At 44.6% G+C, this 13,388-nt stretch overlaps 1 protein-coding gene across 2 annotated transcripts in view; it reads left to right on the top strand.

Moving 5' to 3' along the window:
- Positions 1-13,388, top strand: part of TMEM241 (transmembrane protein 241) — a 111,950-nt gene that overhangs the window by 24,446 nt on the left and 74,116 nt on the right. For both annotated transcript variants that reach the window (XM_045187894.2, XM_024580533.3), the window contains 2 exons: positions 816-897; positions 12,519-12,596. In XM_045187894.2, the coding sequence (XP_045043829.2) occupies positions 816-897; positions 12,519-12,596 (160 nt within the window). The remainder of the gene's footprint in view (positions 1-815; positions 898-12,518; positions 12,597-13,388) is intronic.

The following is a 13,388-nucleotide window of genomic DNA, read 5'->3' as shown; positions in this document are numbered from 1 at the left end:
GCAGTTCATTGGGTTAGTTGGGACTATTATGTTATATCCTGCTGGAATGGTTGCATCTATTTAGATCTGCTAGCAGAATAACTCTGGGAACTTGAATTAATGGACTGAATGCCTTTGTAACTGATGGGGAGAAGCAAACTGCAGCCTCAGGGATATGCACTCCATTTAAACACTGGGATTTTGCTTTTCTTGAGGAGAGCAAGATTCTAAACCGTAATGAAAAAGGCAGTTCTTGGTGTGGCCACAATTGAATCAAGTCCTTAAAGTTTCCTGGGACCGGCATTCCAGGTTAATGGTTGAAGCAGTCAGCACCTGGCCTCCCAGCTCGAGTGCTAGCACTCTTTTACTTCTCAGTTCTGTCCTTCGACACTTTTGTTCCTTTGGTTGTGGAAGCTCAGAGCCGTTTGGTATATTGCCTAGGTAAATAGCCTTTTAACATTTTTAATAATTTGGCATAAGTTCAACACTTCTGGCTACTTAAAATCCAAAGAATAATGTTCACTGTCCCCTTAGAAAATTAGATTTGTTTTCTCTCCCGACCGGAAGGAAGGCTTTTCCCTGCTCTGTTCCTCCATGCCCTGTTGGGGGATCAGTGACGCTAGGTGGGCAGCAGAGTGGTGGGCTGGAGGCAGGACGGCTCTGCTAGCCCCCATCTCTGTCAGTAGATACAGGCCACGCCACACTTCTCCTGTCACTCAAGGATGTTTAGGTAGCCGCTGTCACTGTACTTGGTGCATCTGAAGGGTGATACCTTCCGGCTAGGTCTTTTGGACATAAAGTAACAGAAGTATTTTGGCTTCTTTTCTGCTTTCTAGATCTAATGTTTTGACGTGGCTTCCTGCTGCGGTGCTGTTTGTGGGCATAATCTATGCTGGTTCCAGAGCATTGTCCAGACTGGTAAGTGTCAGAGGTCTTGGGGGACAGAGCTTCTGTCTTCTGTCCCTTTGCCTTTTAACTCACTGCACCCGGATCAGTGGGGAACAAAGCTCTAGCTTTAATGGTGGCACAGCTAGATTGGAAAACAAGCCTTGGACTTGAGGCCAGCATGGGCACTTTCACTTCCTCTCCCTGAATTGAAGATAAACAGAGAACAAGGGAGGGCCAACTCGTTTTGTAAGATGGAGAGGCACACATGGAGATACAGGAAGAAAGAACAGTGACATTTGCGGGGTCTGCCACAGAGAATGACAGCCTGCTCTGCCTGAACATAGTCCATCCTCAGGAGAGGGCGAGAGCTGCTCCTTGCTCCTGGGGAACCGGAACCCTGGCCATTGGACCCGTCGCCCGGGGCATGCTGGGTTCAGCTGTGGATGTACGCACCTGGCACAGAGTTGGTACCCAGTAACGAGGGGAGCCTAGTGAACAAAGTCTCTATCTTCCTATCCTAATCCCCGCCAGGATTGAGCTCCTCAAAGGTGGTCACTGTGAAGAAAAAACTTCTTCCAGTTTCACTATATGGAACTCCAGAAATTTAGTTATTTTGCCATCAAAAGAGAATCCATTAATACCGCCATTGACCAGAGACGCAGAGTGCAGCTTAAAAATCAGTAATGGTGGTCATGCCTCTTCCTGTTTTTATCTTGACTACGAACTGTTTTTGTGTATCAGTTACATAAAAACTGCATTCTTATTTTTGGAAAAGTGCAAAACTTGCAAAACAATTCAGTCCTTTTATGTAAAGTATGTTGTCATATTGGTCCCTTAGCTCTCAGATATGAAAACATTAAAAAAACAAACAAACAAGATCTGCCTAACTGGATCACAATATTATTGTTAGGACAACTCTGAAGTTGCAAAATAGTGGTTGAGAATTAATGGCAGTAATTTATAAATTAAATCAACATTTTTTTCCATGATTTTTAAGCTTATAAGCTTTCCAACTACTTAAGTAAAGGGGATGATGTGTGCAGTGGAGGGAGAAATGCCCTGGGTGGGCCTAAGAAATAACCCGCAGTGCATGCTGGGGCTCGGCCCAGACCGGGAGGCCTGTGCTGGCCGTGGGCTGTGGGACTCCTGCGAGGCTGTTGCCTTACTTTACAGCCTGCGGCCTGCAGAGGGTGCTTCCTGTCCTATAACAGAGCAGAGCATTTGATAAAAAAATCAATGTGTTGTCTAAAGGCCTTTAAAATTTTTAGAGGATCTGGGTAGTTATTGATGCTAGAATTTTGAAGTTTGACTAACTAAGGTGTTGTGTTAATAATAACATTTTTATTTGTACGATGCTTTTTCATGTTTCCAGAGTGATTTTTTTTTCTTTCTCTATCTCATAGTCACTTGATAGGTGATGGGTGAGGTCGACGTTAACCACCTGAGAGAGGAAGGAACTCGTGTGCAGAGTCTTGGTCATCTGCCTCTGGCTGTAGAGAGTGGCAGCTCTTCTGACCTTTTGCCTTTTCCGATTTCCTCTTTAGGTTCAATGTGTAGGGGTTTTAGAACAGGCCCAGGGTATAGCAGTCATGCATAAGTTCAGACTTGTTTGGTTGCAAGTGTTGAAACGCTTATAAACTGGTCTAAGTAAAAGGGAAATTTACTGGTTCACATAAGTGAAAAGTCAGATGGTAGATATCATCTGCTTCAGGCAGGGCTTGATCCAGAAGATCCAATGATATCCTCAGAATCCAGTTTCTGTCTCTTTGTCTTTTAATTCCACTCTCTGTCTTTGCCCCATTTCTGACCTTTTGCCAGGCTCTCCCCTCATGGGTGTTGTTGTCTACTGACTCACATCCTCACAATTTTAAGTGTAATGGAAAGAGACTCTCTTCCTTGCAGCTCCTGTGTGAGTCCCTGGATTCATACTGGTTGGGTCAGTCAGGGCCACTACCATCCCAGGTCTGAAAGCTAACTAGGAACATGGAATCATGCTGATTGTCTGGCCCTGGGCCAAGGCCTTCCTCAACTAATCACTGTGGCTGGAGAGACTCAGAGCTCTGTTTAGCTGGGCCTGGCCATACAGGATCCCTATCTGGAATCCCACAGACTGGAACAGGGTGTGGCAGACCCTCAATATTGGGTGCTTTACCAAAAGAAGGGATAAGGATATGAGGTGGCAAAAAAAACCCCTCAAAAGTCCATCACAAATGTCAGTCTGGTTGTTCTCAGGATATGGGCAGTTTCATGATCTGGAAAATGCTTCTCCAAGTGTGATGCCCAGGTGATGTAGATCTGTGGGCTCTGTGGTACCCGCCCACAGGACAGGTACCTCAACTTCCGCACTGACCATACTGTTCAGCTGAGCTGACATTTTATTTTTACAGCAATACCTTTTGTAGAAAAAAGCAAAGAATTGATTTACATTTTGGTGTGAGCTACTTGTCTTCTCGAGGACCAGCACTTTGGGTGGCTTTGACCTGGAGCACAGCCTCCTTTAATAGGCAAAAAGAAACTGCCGCCGGTCAAGATCTTTGAGTTGAGCAAAAAGCCCAAATATACCAGTTATGGAGGGAGGACGACAGAGAGGACACACGCATTGTTTTGTAGGTGAAATAACTTAACCAGGCCTATTTTTTCTTTTCTGAGTTTTTTGTTTTCACACAGTTGCTTAAAAATTCAGAGTGGATTAAACATAAGGCACTTGTACAGCTTGTGGTAGATGGAAAACAGGCATCAGTGTGCGGGTGCCAAGCTGTCAGTTTAATGGATCCTCAAGGAATTGGGGGAAAGTCCTCAGTTAAAATCCATGGGTGCATTGCTATGCAAAACACTCTTGAGGTAGCTCTGCTGGGTCAAGGCCTCCTTTCTCTGACAAGACTGACGCTCTGTCCTCCTGATGTGTGACCCCTGAGAGGAAGCTGGTTTAACTGCCGAGGCCCAGTGGGGACAGTACTTCATTGATTTCCGCCCCCCACCCCCGAAACTCACAGCCAAATGCTGTACAGGGATAAGGGAAAGAGATTCTTCTTGTGGCTGTCCGTTCAGCCAATATTTATTGAGGATCTACTATGTGCTGGGGGCTTAATGACAAGTCCCAGTTCCTGACCTTAAGGAACTACAGGGGGAGTCTGTGACAGACACACAGCTCTGTGGGAACAGCCACCGTGAATACTCAGTGTTGGTATGTGTTGGGCACTTCCCAGAGCCAACCTTCATGACTGTATAAATTCGGACTTAATTACTCCCATTTACAGATGAGGAAACTGAGATGCGGATTATTCGGCCAAGGTCAACGGCTAGTTGTAAATGTTAGAGTAGAGATACAAACCCAAGCCCTTCAACGTTACAGTGCATCTCCAAAGCTGGCCCTGTTACCTCCCTAAATGTCACAAACCAGAGGCGATCAGCCCATCTGGACTGAGCAGGGTGAAGGGGAGAGGATCTGCGTTGTTGTTCTCCATTCTACTGGGGCTAATTCGAGTCTGCTTCTCCAGCTTCCCTACCACTGAAAAAGGTCACAATGATGATGGCTCTGATGGCATGAGTGCCAGTCTTTGGAGGGACAGGACAGTCTTGTTGTAACTCTTGTTATAATTTTCTGGCCAGAGCCATTTCAGCCGAACAGGGTTGCCTCAAAGCCTGTGCTGGTGAGTGTTTAGGACAGATGTGCAAAATCATGCGTTAGGGAGCTGGCCTGTGAGAGAGAGGCTGTGCTGGTGGTGGTGACTGGGCTCCTCACACTGCGCTGTGTCCTCGCTGGGGGAAGCGAGGGTCAGAGGTTGGAGAGACTCTGCAAATCTCAGTTAAGGCATCCCGACAGGCCTGGACTTGGTTTGTTACCCAGCTCTTTGATCTTGGTCCTTCCCTAATTGCTTGTCAGGGTTTCTGTCTTCTGTGAGCACAGCATTCACTCAACACGTTGGGACAGAGATTAGATGGGGGTGTTGGTGAGGAAACACATATGGAGTAAGTTACTTGGTTAAGCCAACTGGAGCCCGTAGATCATGCAAAGGAGCCTGGACTCACAAAGGAAAAGAACGTAAACACGGCGGAGAGTGGAGACTCTTCCCCCAATGCTCCCTGTCCCTGCTGGTTGGAGGCAGCTCTCTTCTTTCACCTTGTTTTCTTCCCAGAGCGGAACAGAGTCCAATTGCAGGGGTGGCTTATTAAGCTGCAGGCTGTCTGGCAGATCAGTGAACCCCTCCCCTGGACTTCGGTTATCTACTTGTTCTATCTAAAGATGCTCTCCATAAACCCTTATAAAATGACTTAATAAAATGGGGCTCCCAGGGGAAAACTTCACCCCATTGGAGTGGGCAATGATTTCTTGGATACAATAACAAAGACGCAGTCATCAAAGGAAAAAACAGACACATTGGACTTCATCAAAGTGAAACTCAGTGCACCAAAGGACACTTTCAGTGGCGTAAAAAGGCAGCCCACAGGATGGGGGAAAATATTTGCAAATCACTTATCTGATAAGGGATCAATACCCAGAATATATAGGAAACGCAACAACAAAAACCAAACAACCTGATTCAAAAATAGGCAAAGGACTTAATAGACATTTCTCCAAAGAAGATAGTCAAATGGCCAATAAGCCCATGAAAAGGTGCTCAACATCATTAATCACTAGGGAAAAGCAAATCAAACTATAATGAGATACCACTCCGTACTTATTGCAGTGGCTGTTATCAACAATACAGAAAGTGAGAAGTACTGGTGAGGATGTGGACAAATTGGAACCCTCGTGCATTGCTATTCGGAAAATAAAATGGTGCATCTGCTACAGAAAACAGTACAGTAGATCCCAAAAACTTAAAAGTAGGGATTTGCATACGTATGCTCATACAGCATTGTTCACGATAGCCCCAAAGTGGAAGCAACCCCAGTGTCCATGGACGAATTAATGGATAAACAAAATGTGGTAGATGCACAAAATGGAATATTATTCAGCCTTAAAAAGGAAGGAAATTCCGACACCTGCTATAGGAGTGTCCAACCTTTTGGCGTCTCTGGGCCACACTGGAAGAAGAAGAGTTGTCTTGGGCCACCCATTAAATACATTGCAACACATACTCACCAAAACATCGCATAATGTTTTATGTAAATTTCGGATTTTGTGTTGGGCCACATTCACAGCCGTCCTGGGCTGCATGTGGCCTGTGGGCCACAGGTAGGATGACTTTTGAGGATATTATATTAAGTGACATAAGCCAGTTACAAAATGGTAAATACTGTATAAGTCCACTTATAGGAGGTACTGAGAGTAGTCAAACTCATTGAGGCAGAGCGTGGAATGGTGCTTGCCAGGGGCAAGGGCGGGGTGGGGGGGTGGAGAGCAGAATGGCCAGTTAGTATTTAATAGGTACAGAGTTTTAGTTTTGCGAGATGAAAAATTTTCGGAGGTGGGTGTTGGTGGTAATGGTTGCGCAACAGTGTAAACGTACTTGATGCCACTGAACTGTACACTTAAAAATGGTTAAAATGGTAAATTTCATATGTGTATTTTACCACAATTTAAAACATACATTTATTTGTAAAAACCCGGGGATCCAATCGAAGTTTTCCTGAGGACTATGTGAAGAGGAGGGGTTGATAGTGTTCTCTCATTTGCCTCACTCAGAACTCCTTTGAGTGCTTAGGATAAACCTGGGTAGAAGGGAGAGAGAAGTCATTCACAGTCATTCACTGAGAGCAGCCAGTCTGCCCTCTGTTCTGTCCCGTGCATTCCTGTTCCCAAGAGAACCGGCTGGAGAACCAATGCCGCCCCTTCGGCCTCTTCTCATCCCCAGGCACCAGCCACGCTGGAGGACTCCCGGTGTTTTAAGGTGCCTGTTCTTCATATGGCGAGGCCCCTAAACGTGGGTGACGTCCACATGAAGGACTGACATGGCCTCTAAGCTGGTACTGGGGACTCACTGAGAAAGAGGGGAATCTGGTCCTCTGCTCTTAAGGAGTTTGCTACCTAATGACAGAATAATAAAATTAATATAAATAAACACATTTATTTCATGCAAATCAATTTATAAATGTGTTCATTTATCTATACACATGTATATATATATATATATATATATATCATCCTCCAAAGGGGATATCTGGTGGCTTAAAAGAGTAATTACGATTAAAATAAGATACACATTTTTTATAAATAGAATTTTTAAAAAATCTAGGTAAAGGGTAAAAGAAGAGCTAGATGATGTCATAGGGATACTTAACACATAGGAATTTATGCTGTCCTATTTTACAAAATATAGTTGGGCCCTGACTTCAGCTCTCAGCTTTCTGTAGCCAGATAAAGTCTCCGACTCTCGGTGCTTGGAAGACAATAGCAGGGGCTTGCTGAAGTCAAGCAAAGCTGTTTCTTGCTCTCAGGTCCTGAGTGCTCACAGAGGGTAGACCGGGCTACTTAGTGAGGTGGGGTCTCAGTAACGACTTTCGAGTGAACACAATGCTAACCCAGTTTCTAGGATTCGTGATGCACGTTTGAGGCATGATGACCTAGCACAATTCAGTAGGGGCAGTTTTCTGGGGGTAAAGCCACTGCTTTCTAGTTTTCTGGCTCCCTTCACAGGGGGGCAGACTGCCTTCAGGCGGTTTTCTAGGATTATTTCTGGCATGCACGATTTTCATAAAAATTGGGTAGCCAAGAGTTCAAAGTTACATTTTTTTGTCAAGTGCCTGGTGTGCAATTATTCTATATTGTAGATTAATACTACACCCACACATTGAAAAGTCACCTAAAAAGAAGGCAGGGCTGCCATTCTTTTACAAATATTAGAAGGGGTTATCCACACCTCTACGGAGTGACCCAAGGCCATGCCTGTGAGTAGAGCCATGCTTGTCCACAGCCACTGTCCTAAGTCAGTCCTAACACCCGAACAAATAACAGTCAACTCTGGGAAGCAGGGGAATAATAAATATTTTAAGGCAATAGTTACCAATCAATGTCTCTTCACAGTCAGAGAAACATTTCCAATGGTGCATGGATGAAATGTCGAATTTTAAGCAAATGGACTCTTAGTTGCAAATTGCACTCGTAAGTAACTGTAAACAAGTTGACCTGCAGTGCAGTTTAATTTGGTCGATTCCATTTTGTGTCAAAAACGGCTTTACGGTAGTTGATCTTGGACCATTTTCCCCAGAGAAAGAGACGAGGACCTTTTGCTGTTGAGGCCATTCTGAGAGTCTTGACGATGTGGAGGACACGCTTAGTCTTCTGTTCTCTTCAGCAGGGAGCACGTCTCCGGATCATCCAAATATTAAGAGGCAGGTTACAAAAAGAACCAGAACATACCCCTCTATTTTCTCATCTGTGTGATGGTGATGTAACAGTATTATCTTCACAGAGGTATTATGAAGATGAAATGTGTAAAAGCAGTTAGAATAGTGTGTGGCACATAACATGCATTCAATATATGTTAGCTATTATTATTGCTGTTATCATTTCTCAGAGTTTTTGTCAGATTTGACAAAATGAGTCCTGCCGACCCTCGTTCCATAAAGAGAGTAAAGGGCTGGTTTTCTAAAGGAATTAGTCTCTAGCCGGTCTCCTGAACTATTCACACAGATCAGCCTGAGACTGGTGCCCAGAGTTAGAGGCCAAGGAAACAACCGGTAATTAAATTTGCACACCCCCTTAATACTGTGTTTGATAGATCCCTGTGGAGGCTGATGCAGTCAACTGTAGAATTACTGTTTCTCAAGGAGAAAAAAAAAACGGCTTGAGGAATTCACATTTAATTTTTTTAAGCAGTAATGGAATATATTCCTTTAAAAAATGTCAGAGTTTATTCTGTGTTCAAGCATTTGCGATCCTATCAGTTTTATTCCTGGAGGAGCAGATGGGTGGGATTTGGAACACAGCAGCTGCATTGGTCTTCGGATAGCTATAGGCCCGGGAAGTTTAAACTGGGGCTTGACGCCATTCGGGTTGTACAGCGTCGAGGCTGGGAATGTGGACTTTGCAGTTAGACAGGCCCGGGCTGGAGTCAGGGCTCTGTCCCTGAACTGGCTGCGTGCACTTCAGCAAGTTACTCAATCTAATCTTCAGGTCCCTTGCCGGTAACTCAAGGTAATATCACCCGCTAATACAGTTGTCGGGAGGAGGTTCAGATAAGACAATGCAATGAAAATAATTATCCCAGTGCCTAACACATCATTGGTAGCTACTATTAGTGTACTTTAAAATCTATCTTACATGTGTTGATAGATTCCTTTCCAGAATCTGTATCTAATCAGGGTAGGACCTAGGGAGATTAAGAAACCTGTCCATAGTTTATAACATTGAGGAAGTTAAGCCCCCTTGAGGTCTAGATTTAGGGTCTAGGGTTCCATAATCTCAGTCCTAAATCTGGTCTCATTACCACTTTTATAGTCAAGGAGGCAAAGTATTTAAAATAAGGCCTTAATTTTAAATAAATAAGATCCAGCCCTGGCTGGGTGCTCAGCTGGTTGGAGCATTGTCTCTACATCAAAAAGGTGGTGGGTTCAATCCCTGGTCAGGGCACACACCTGGGTTGTGGGTTTGATCCTCGGTCAGGGTGTGTACAGGAGGGAACCAATCGATGCTTCTCCCTAACATCAAGGTTTCTCTCTCTCTCTCTCCCGCGGCACTCTCTAAAATCAATAAACATGTCCTCGGGTGAGGACCATAAATAAATAAATAAATCCATCTATCCATCCATCCATACATACATACATACATACCCAGGTTGCTCTTTTATATTTGCTCGCCTGTGCCACGTGATAAACCTGTCCAAGATTTTCTTTGCTATCTTCTCAAGCCAAGGACTAGAAGGCCAGGGCCAAAGTTTGCCAAACATGGTCTAGTGGATAAAGCCAGTTACCAAAACAAAACAAACAAACAAAAAACCTCTTTAATAGTCTTGAAACTTATAAAAAAAATAAGTCAAAATGTAAAATTTTAAGAGAACTAAAAGTAAGCACAAAAGACAAAAAAAGAAAAAATAATCAAAATAAAGTATGATTTTAACAGGAAAAAGCAGTTTGAATTGAATTTTTAAAGAAAGATAAAATAAGAATAGAAGACATTAAAAAGGCAAGGAAAATGTAAGGCAAGAACTCAAAAAGAAATAAAACAGTGAAAGAACAAAATGCTAAAATAGGGTAGCACTATGAAGTTATAAAAGTTTTAAAAACAAAGTAAAAATATTGAGTTGGCCAAAAAGGTCATTTGATTTTCTTCCATAAGACAGCTTTAGTAGCACTTAGTTGTCTTTAACTTCATTTGAAACAATTTTGTTAGATTGTATTGTGACAGCTGCCATATCAGCGTGCATTTAAAACAAAATTTACCAAAACTGGTGAATTTTTGTGTAGCAATTTTAAAATTGACGACAGAAGAAAATATGCAACATTTTTTGCATATTATGCTTTGTTATTTCGAGAAAGGTAAAAACACAACTGAAACACAAAAAAAGATGTGTAGTGTATGGAGAAGGTGCTGTGACTGATCGAATGTGTCAAAAGTGGTTTGAGAAGTTTCTTGCTGAAGATTTCTCTCTGCACGATGCTCCACAGTCAGGTAGATTAGTTGAAGTTTTTAGCAATCAAATTGAAACATTAATCGAGAACAATTAACGTTATACCATGTGGGAGAGAGCCAGCACACTCAAAATATCCAAATCAGTAGGTATTGGTGAAAACAAACAATGTGTCTTTTATTTTATGGAAAAAACTAAACGGACTTTTTGGCCAACCCAGTATATCCTTCAAAAAAAAAAAAAAAAAAGACTAAATTAATCCGGAAGTAGGCAAGTTCCAGGATCTTTAAGCAGGTACCCTAAGCCGGGGCGGCTTCCCAGTTCAGGGTCCTGTGGAGGCACCGAGGGCCAGCCTAGTCCCGGTAGATCCAGACAGCCTGCTGCGCGGTGTTCCAGAACCACTCCCTAGGCCCTTCACCGACGCTGTGTCGGTGGTTCCTCCCAGTAGCTCCTGATCAGAGGTGCCGATATCCTCACTGTTGAAGAGGAGAAGACCAAGGTTTTGGTAGGTGCCCTGTTTCACTAGGAGATGGGGCCTGAAGCTCCGTCGGATGCCAAAACCCATGCATGTTATTTACCTTTTTCTGCCTTCTAGGAAAATCATCATCATCATCATGAGCAGCAAAGACAATAACAAAATCCCGTTCCCCTTAATTCCTCCCCTCCCCTTGTCCAGGTTACCGACCAAACTGGGAGAGGCTGCCGTCTTAGCAAACAGTCCAGCTCTGTCAGCGTGCAGCGGGTGCTCCGCGGGTCTTAACAACTGGAGTGTTACTTTTTCAAATATATTTCCCCCCCTTTTTTGTTTTTTGGCACAAAGTTGATTCCAGACATTCAAATATTAACCTCAGTTCAGTTTCCTAAGCATCTCCTGAATGTGACCACTCTTCTTCATCTTCACGGCCACTACCAAGTTCACGCCACTATCTCGTCGTTCCTCGTCTTGGTTTCCTGTGGCTGTTGTAACAAGTTACCTCAGGGGTGGTAATCTGGGTGTCTCAAAACAACAGAGATTTATTCTCTCCCAGTTCTGGAGGCCAGAGGAAGTCCAAAGCCAGTGTCACTGGGCTGAAGTCAGGGTGTGTTGGCAGGGCCGCACTTTCTCCAGAGGCTCTAGGGGAGAACATGGCCTTTCTTGATTTGTGGCTTTATCACTCCAATCTCTGCCCCTGTGGTCACGTCACCTCCTCCTCTCCGTGCGTCAAATCCCTGCCTTTCTCATAAATGCATGTGTCTGCCTTTAGGGCCTGCCCACATAACCCAGGGTAAATTCCCCACCTCAAGATTCTCAACTTAATTCCATTTGCAAAGATCCCTTTTTACCATGGAAGGTGGCATTCACAGGTTCATGGATTAGCATGTGGCCACTTTGGGAGGGGAGGGGTTCAGTCCACCATACCCTTCGGTTTTTGCAACTGTCTCTGCCTCCCGTCCTCTACTCTGCACACAGCCATAAACACACAGCTCAAATTATGTCACTGCTTCCAAACTCTTCAGCGGCTCCTATGGCCCTCGGCACATCCTGATTCCCTGATTTGGCGGCGATTATCTTTCTACCTTCTTCCCCCCAACTTCTCCCTCCCACGTTGTGTTCCGCCCCGCTCAACTCCCCCAGTTCTGTAGGAGCCAGGGTCACACTCTCCTCAGGACCACCATGGGTTCCTCCGCCTGCCCCTCTCTCCGTTTTGTTCGGCTCACTCTGGTTCCCATTCAGTTCTTGGTTAGACTTTGGACTTCACTTATTCCGAGAAGACTGGCTCTCCCCTCACTGGGCGAGGTGCGCCTTTCTGTGCGCTCTGTCACAGAGCTCTTACGGCGATAGGGACAGTCTCCCTACCGTGCGTTCACCTTGTTCACGGGATGTCCCCTGCGCGTGGCACAGTGCTTGACACAGAGCAGGTGCTTAATAAATGCGTACTGCTGAGAATACCATAGGAGGGGAGCCTTTACATCCACCCTACCAAGAGTAATACTGCAGCCAAGAACACCAGTCCACGCAGAAAAGTTGTTGCTGGGGAGGATTACATATGTGAATGCCAAAATTTTCCATGGAGCTTTATTTTTAAGCAGAAATCAAGAATTCTGTAATCATGAAATCAAAGAAAATATTTACACGCTTATTATTCTGTTTTCTTTCAGGCCATTCCTGTGTTCCTCACTTTGCATAATGTAGCCGAAGTTATTATCTGTGGGCACCAGAAGTGTTTTCGGAAAGAGGTAAATGATAACACAGGATGCTAGTTTCACTTTCCTTGCTTTAAATTTCAAAAACACGCCTTTTTTTTATGGCTCAAATTAGTGTCTACCTTTTCCTGACATCTGTTTCCAGTCAGGACTGCCTGACAGTGGTTGTTCATTTCAAGGACCACGGTTTTGACATTGACTGTGGGCCTGGTGGTTCCCACCCCTAGCTCCTCCCAGTGCCACGTGGATGTCAATGTTAGAGCTTCACAGAGGGTGCTGGGGGCATCGGCCCACCCTGGGGACAGACGTTCCTTTTTCTTCCCAGCCCCAGGTCAGCCTCAGACCGGCTGGAGCAAGTTTCTCCACTTCTATGCCTCCATCTGTGAAAAGAGGTAGTAACTTCACCCAACTCACAGACTTGCTGGGAGGACGTACCACGGCGCGCATGTTAAGTGCTTCCAACAGTTTCTGGCATGTAGTAGGTGCTCTGTGTGTGTTAGCCATATTTATTAACAGTATTAGTGGTGGTTTGAATATTGTTCCTCTTTCGGGAGTTCCTTTTTTCTAACATCTACCCCTTTGGAATGATTTCATATCAAAATCTTGGACCTTTTCAACTGGAGAGGCTGGTCAGCCACCTGGCAGCACACTTCTTGCAGGTCTACAAGAGAGGGAGGAGTCCTTCCCCTGGCTGAGGCCTCTCTGCACACCTGTGCGCCCTCCGTCATCCCTGTCGGCTACTTAAAGGCAGCTCCGTGGGTTACTTACCCTCCTCTTCCCTGGATCCTTAACCTCTCCCTGTCTGCTGGCTTGTTTTCCTTGGCC

Source organism: Desmodus rotundus, chromosome 10 (assembly GCF_022682495.2).
Source record: "Desmodus rotundus isolate HL8 chromosome 10, HLdesRot8A.1, whole genome shotgun sequence".
NCBI lineage: Eukaryota > Metazoa > Chordata > Mammalia > Chiroptera > Phyllostomidae > Desmodus > Desmodus rotundus.
This window is presented reverse-complemented; position numbering and strand designations above follow the sequence as displayed.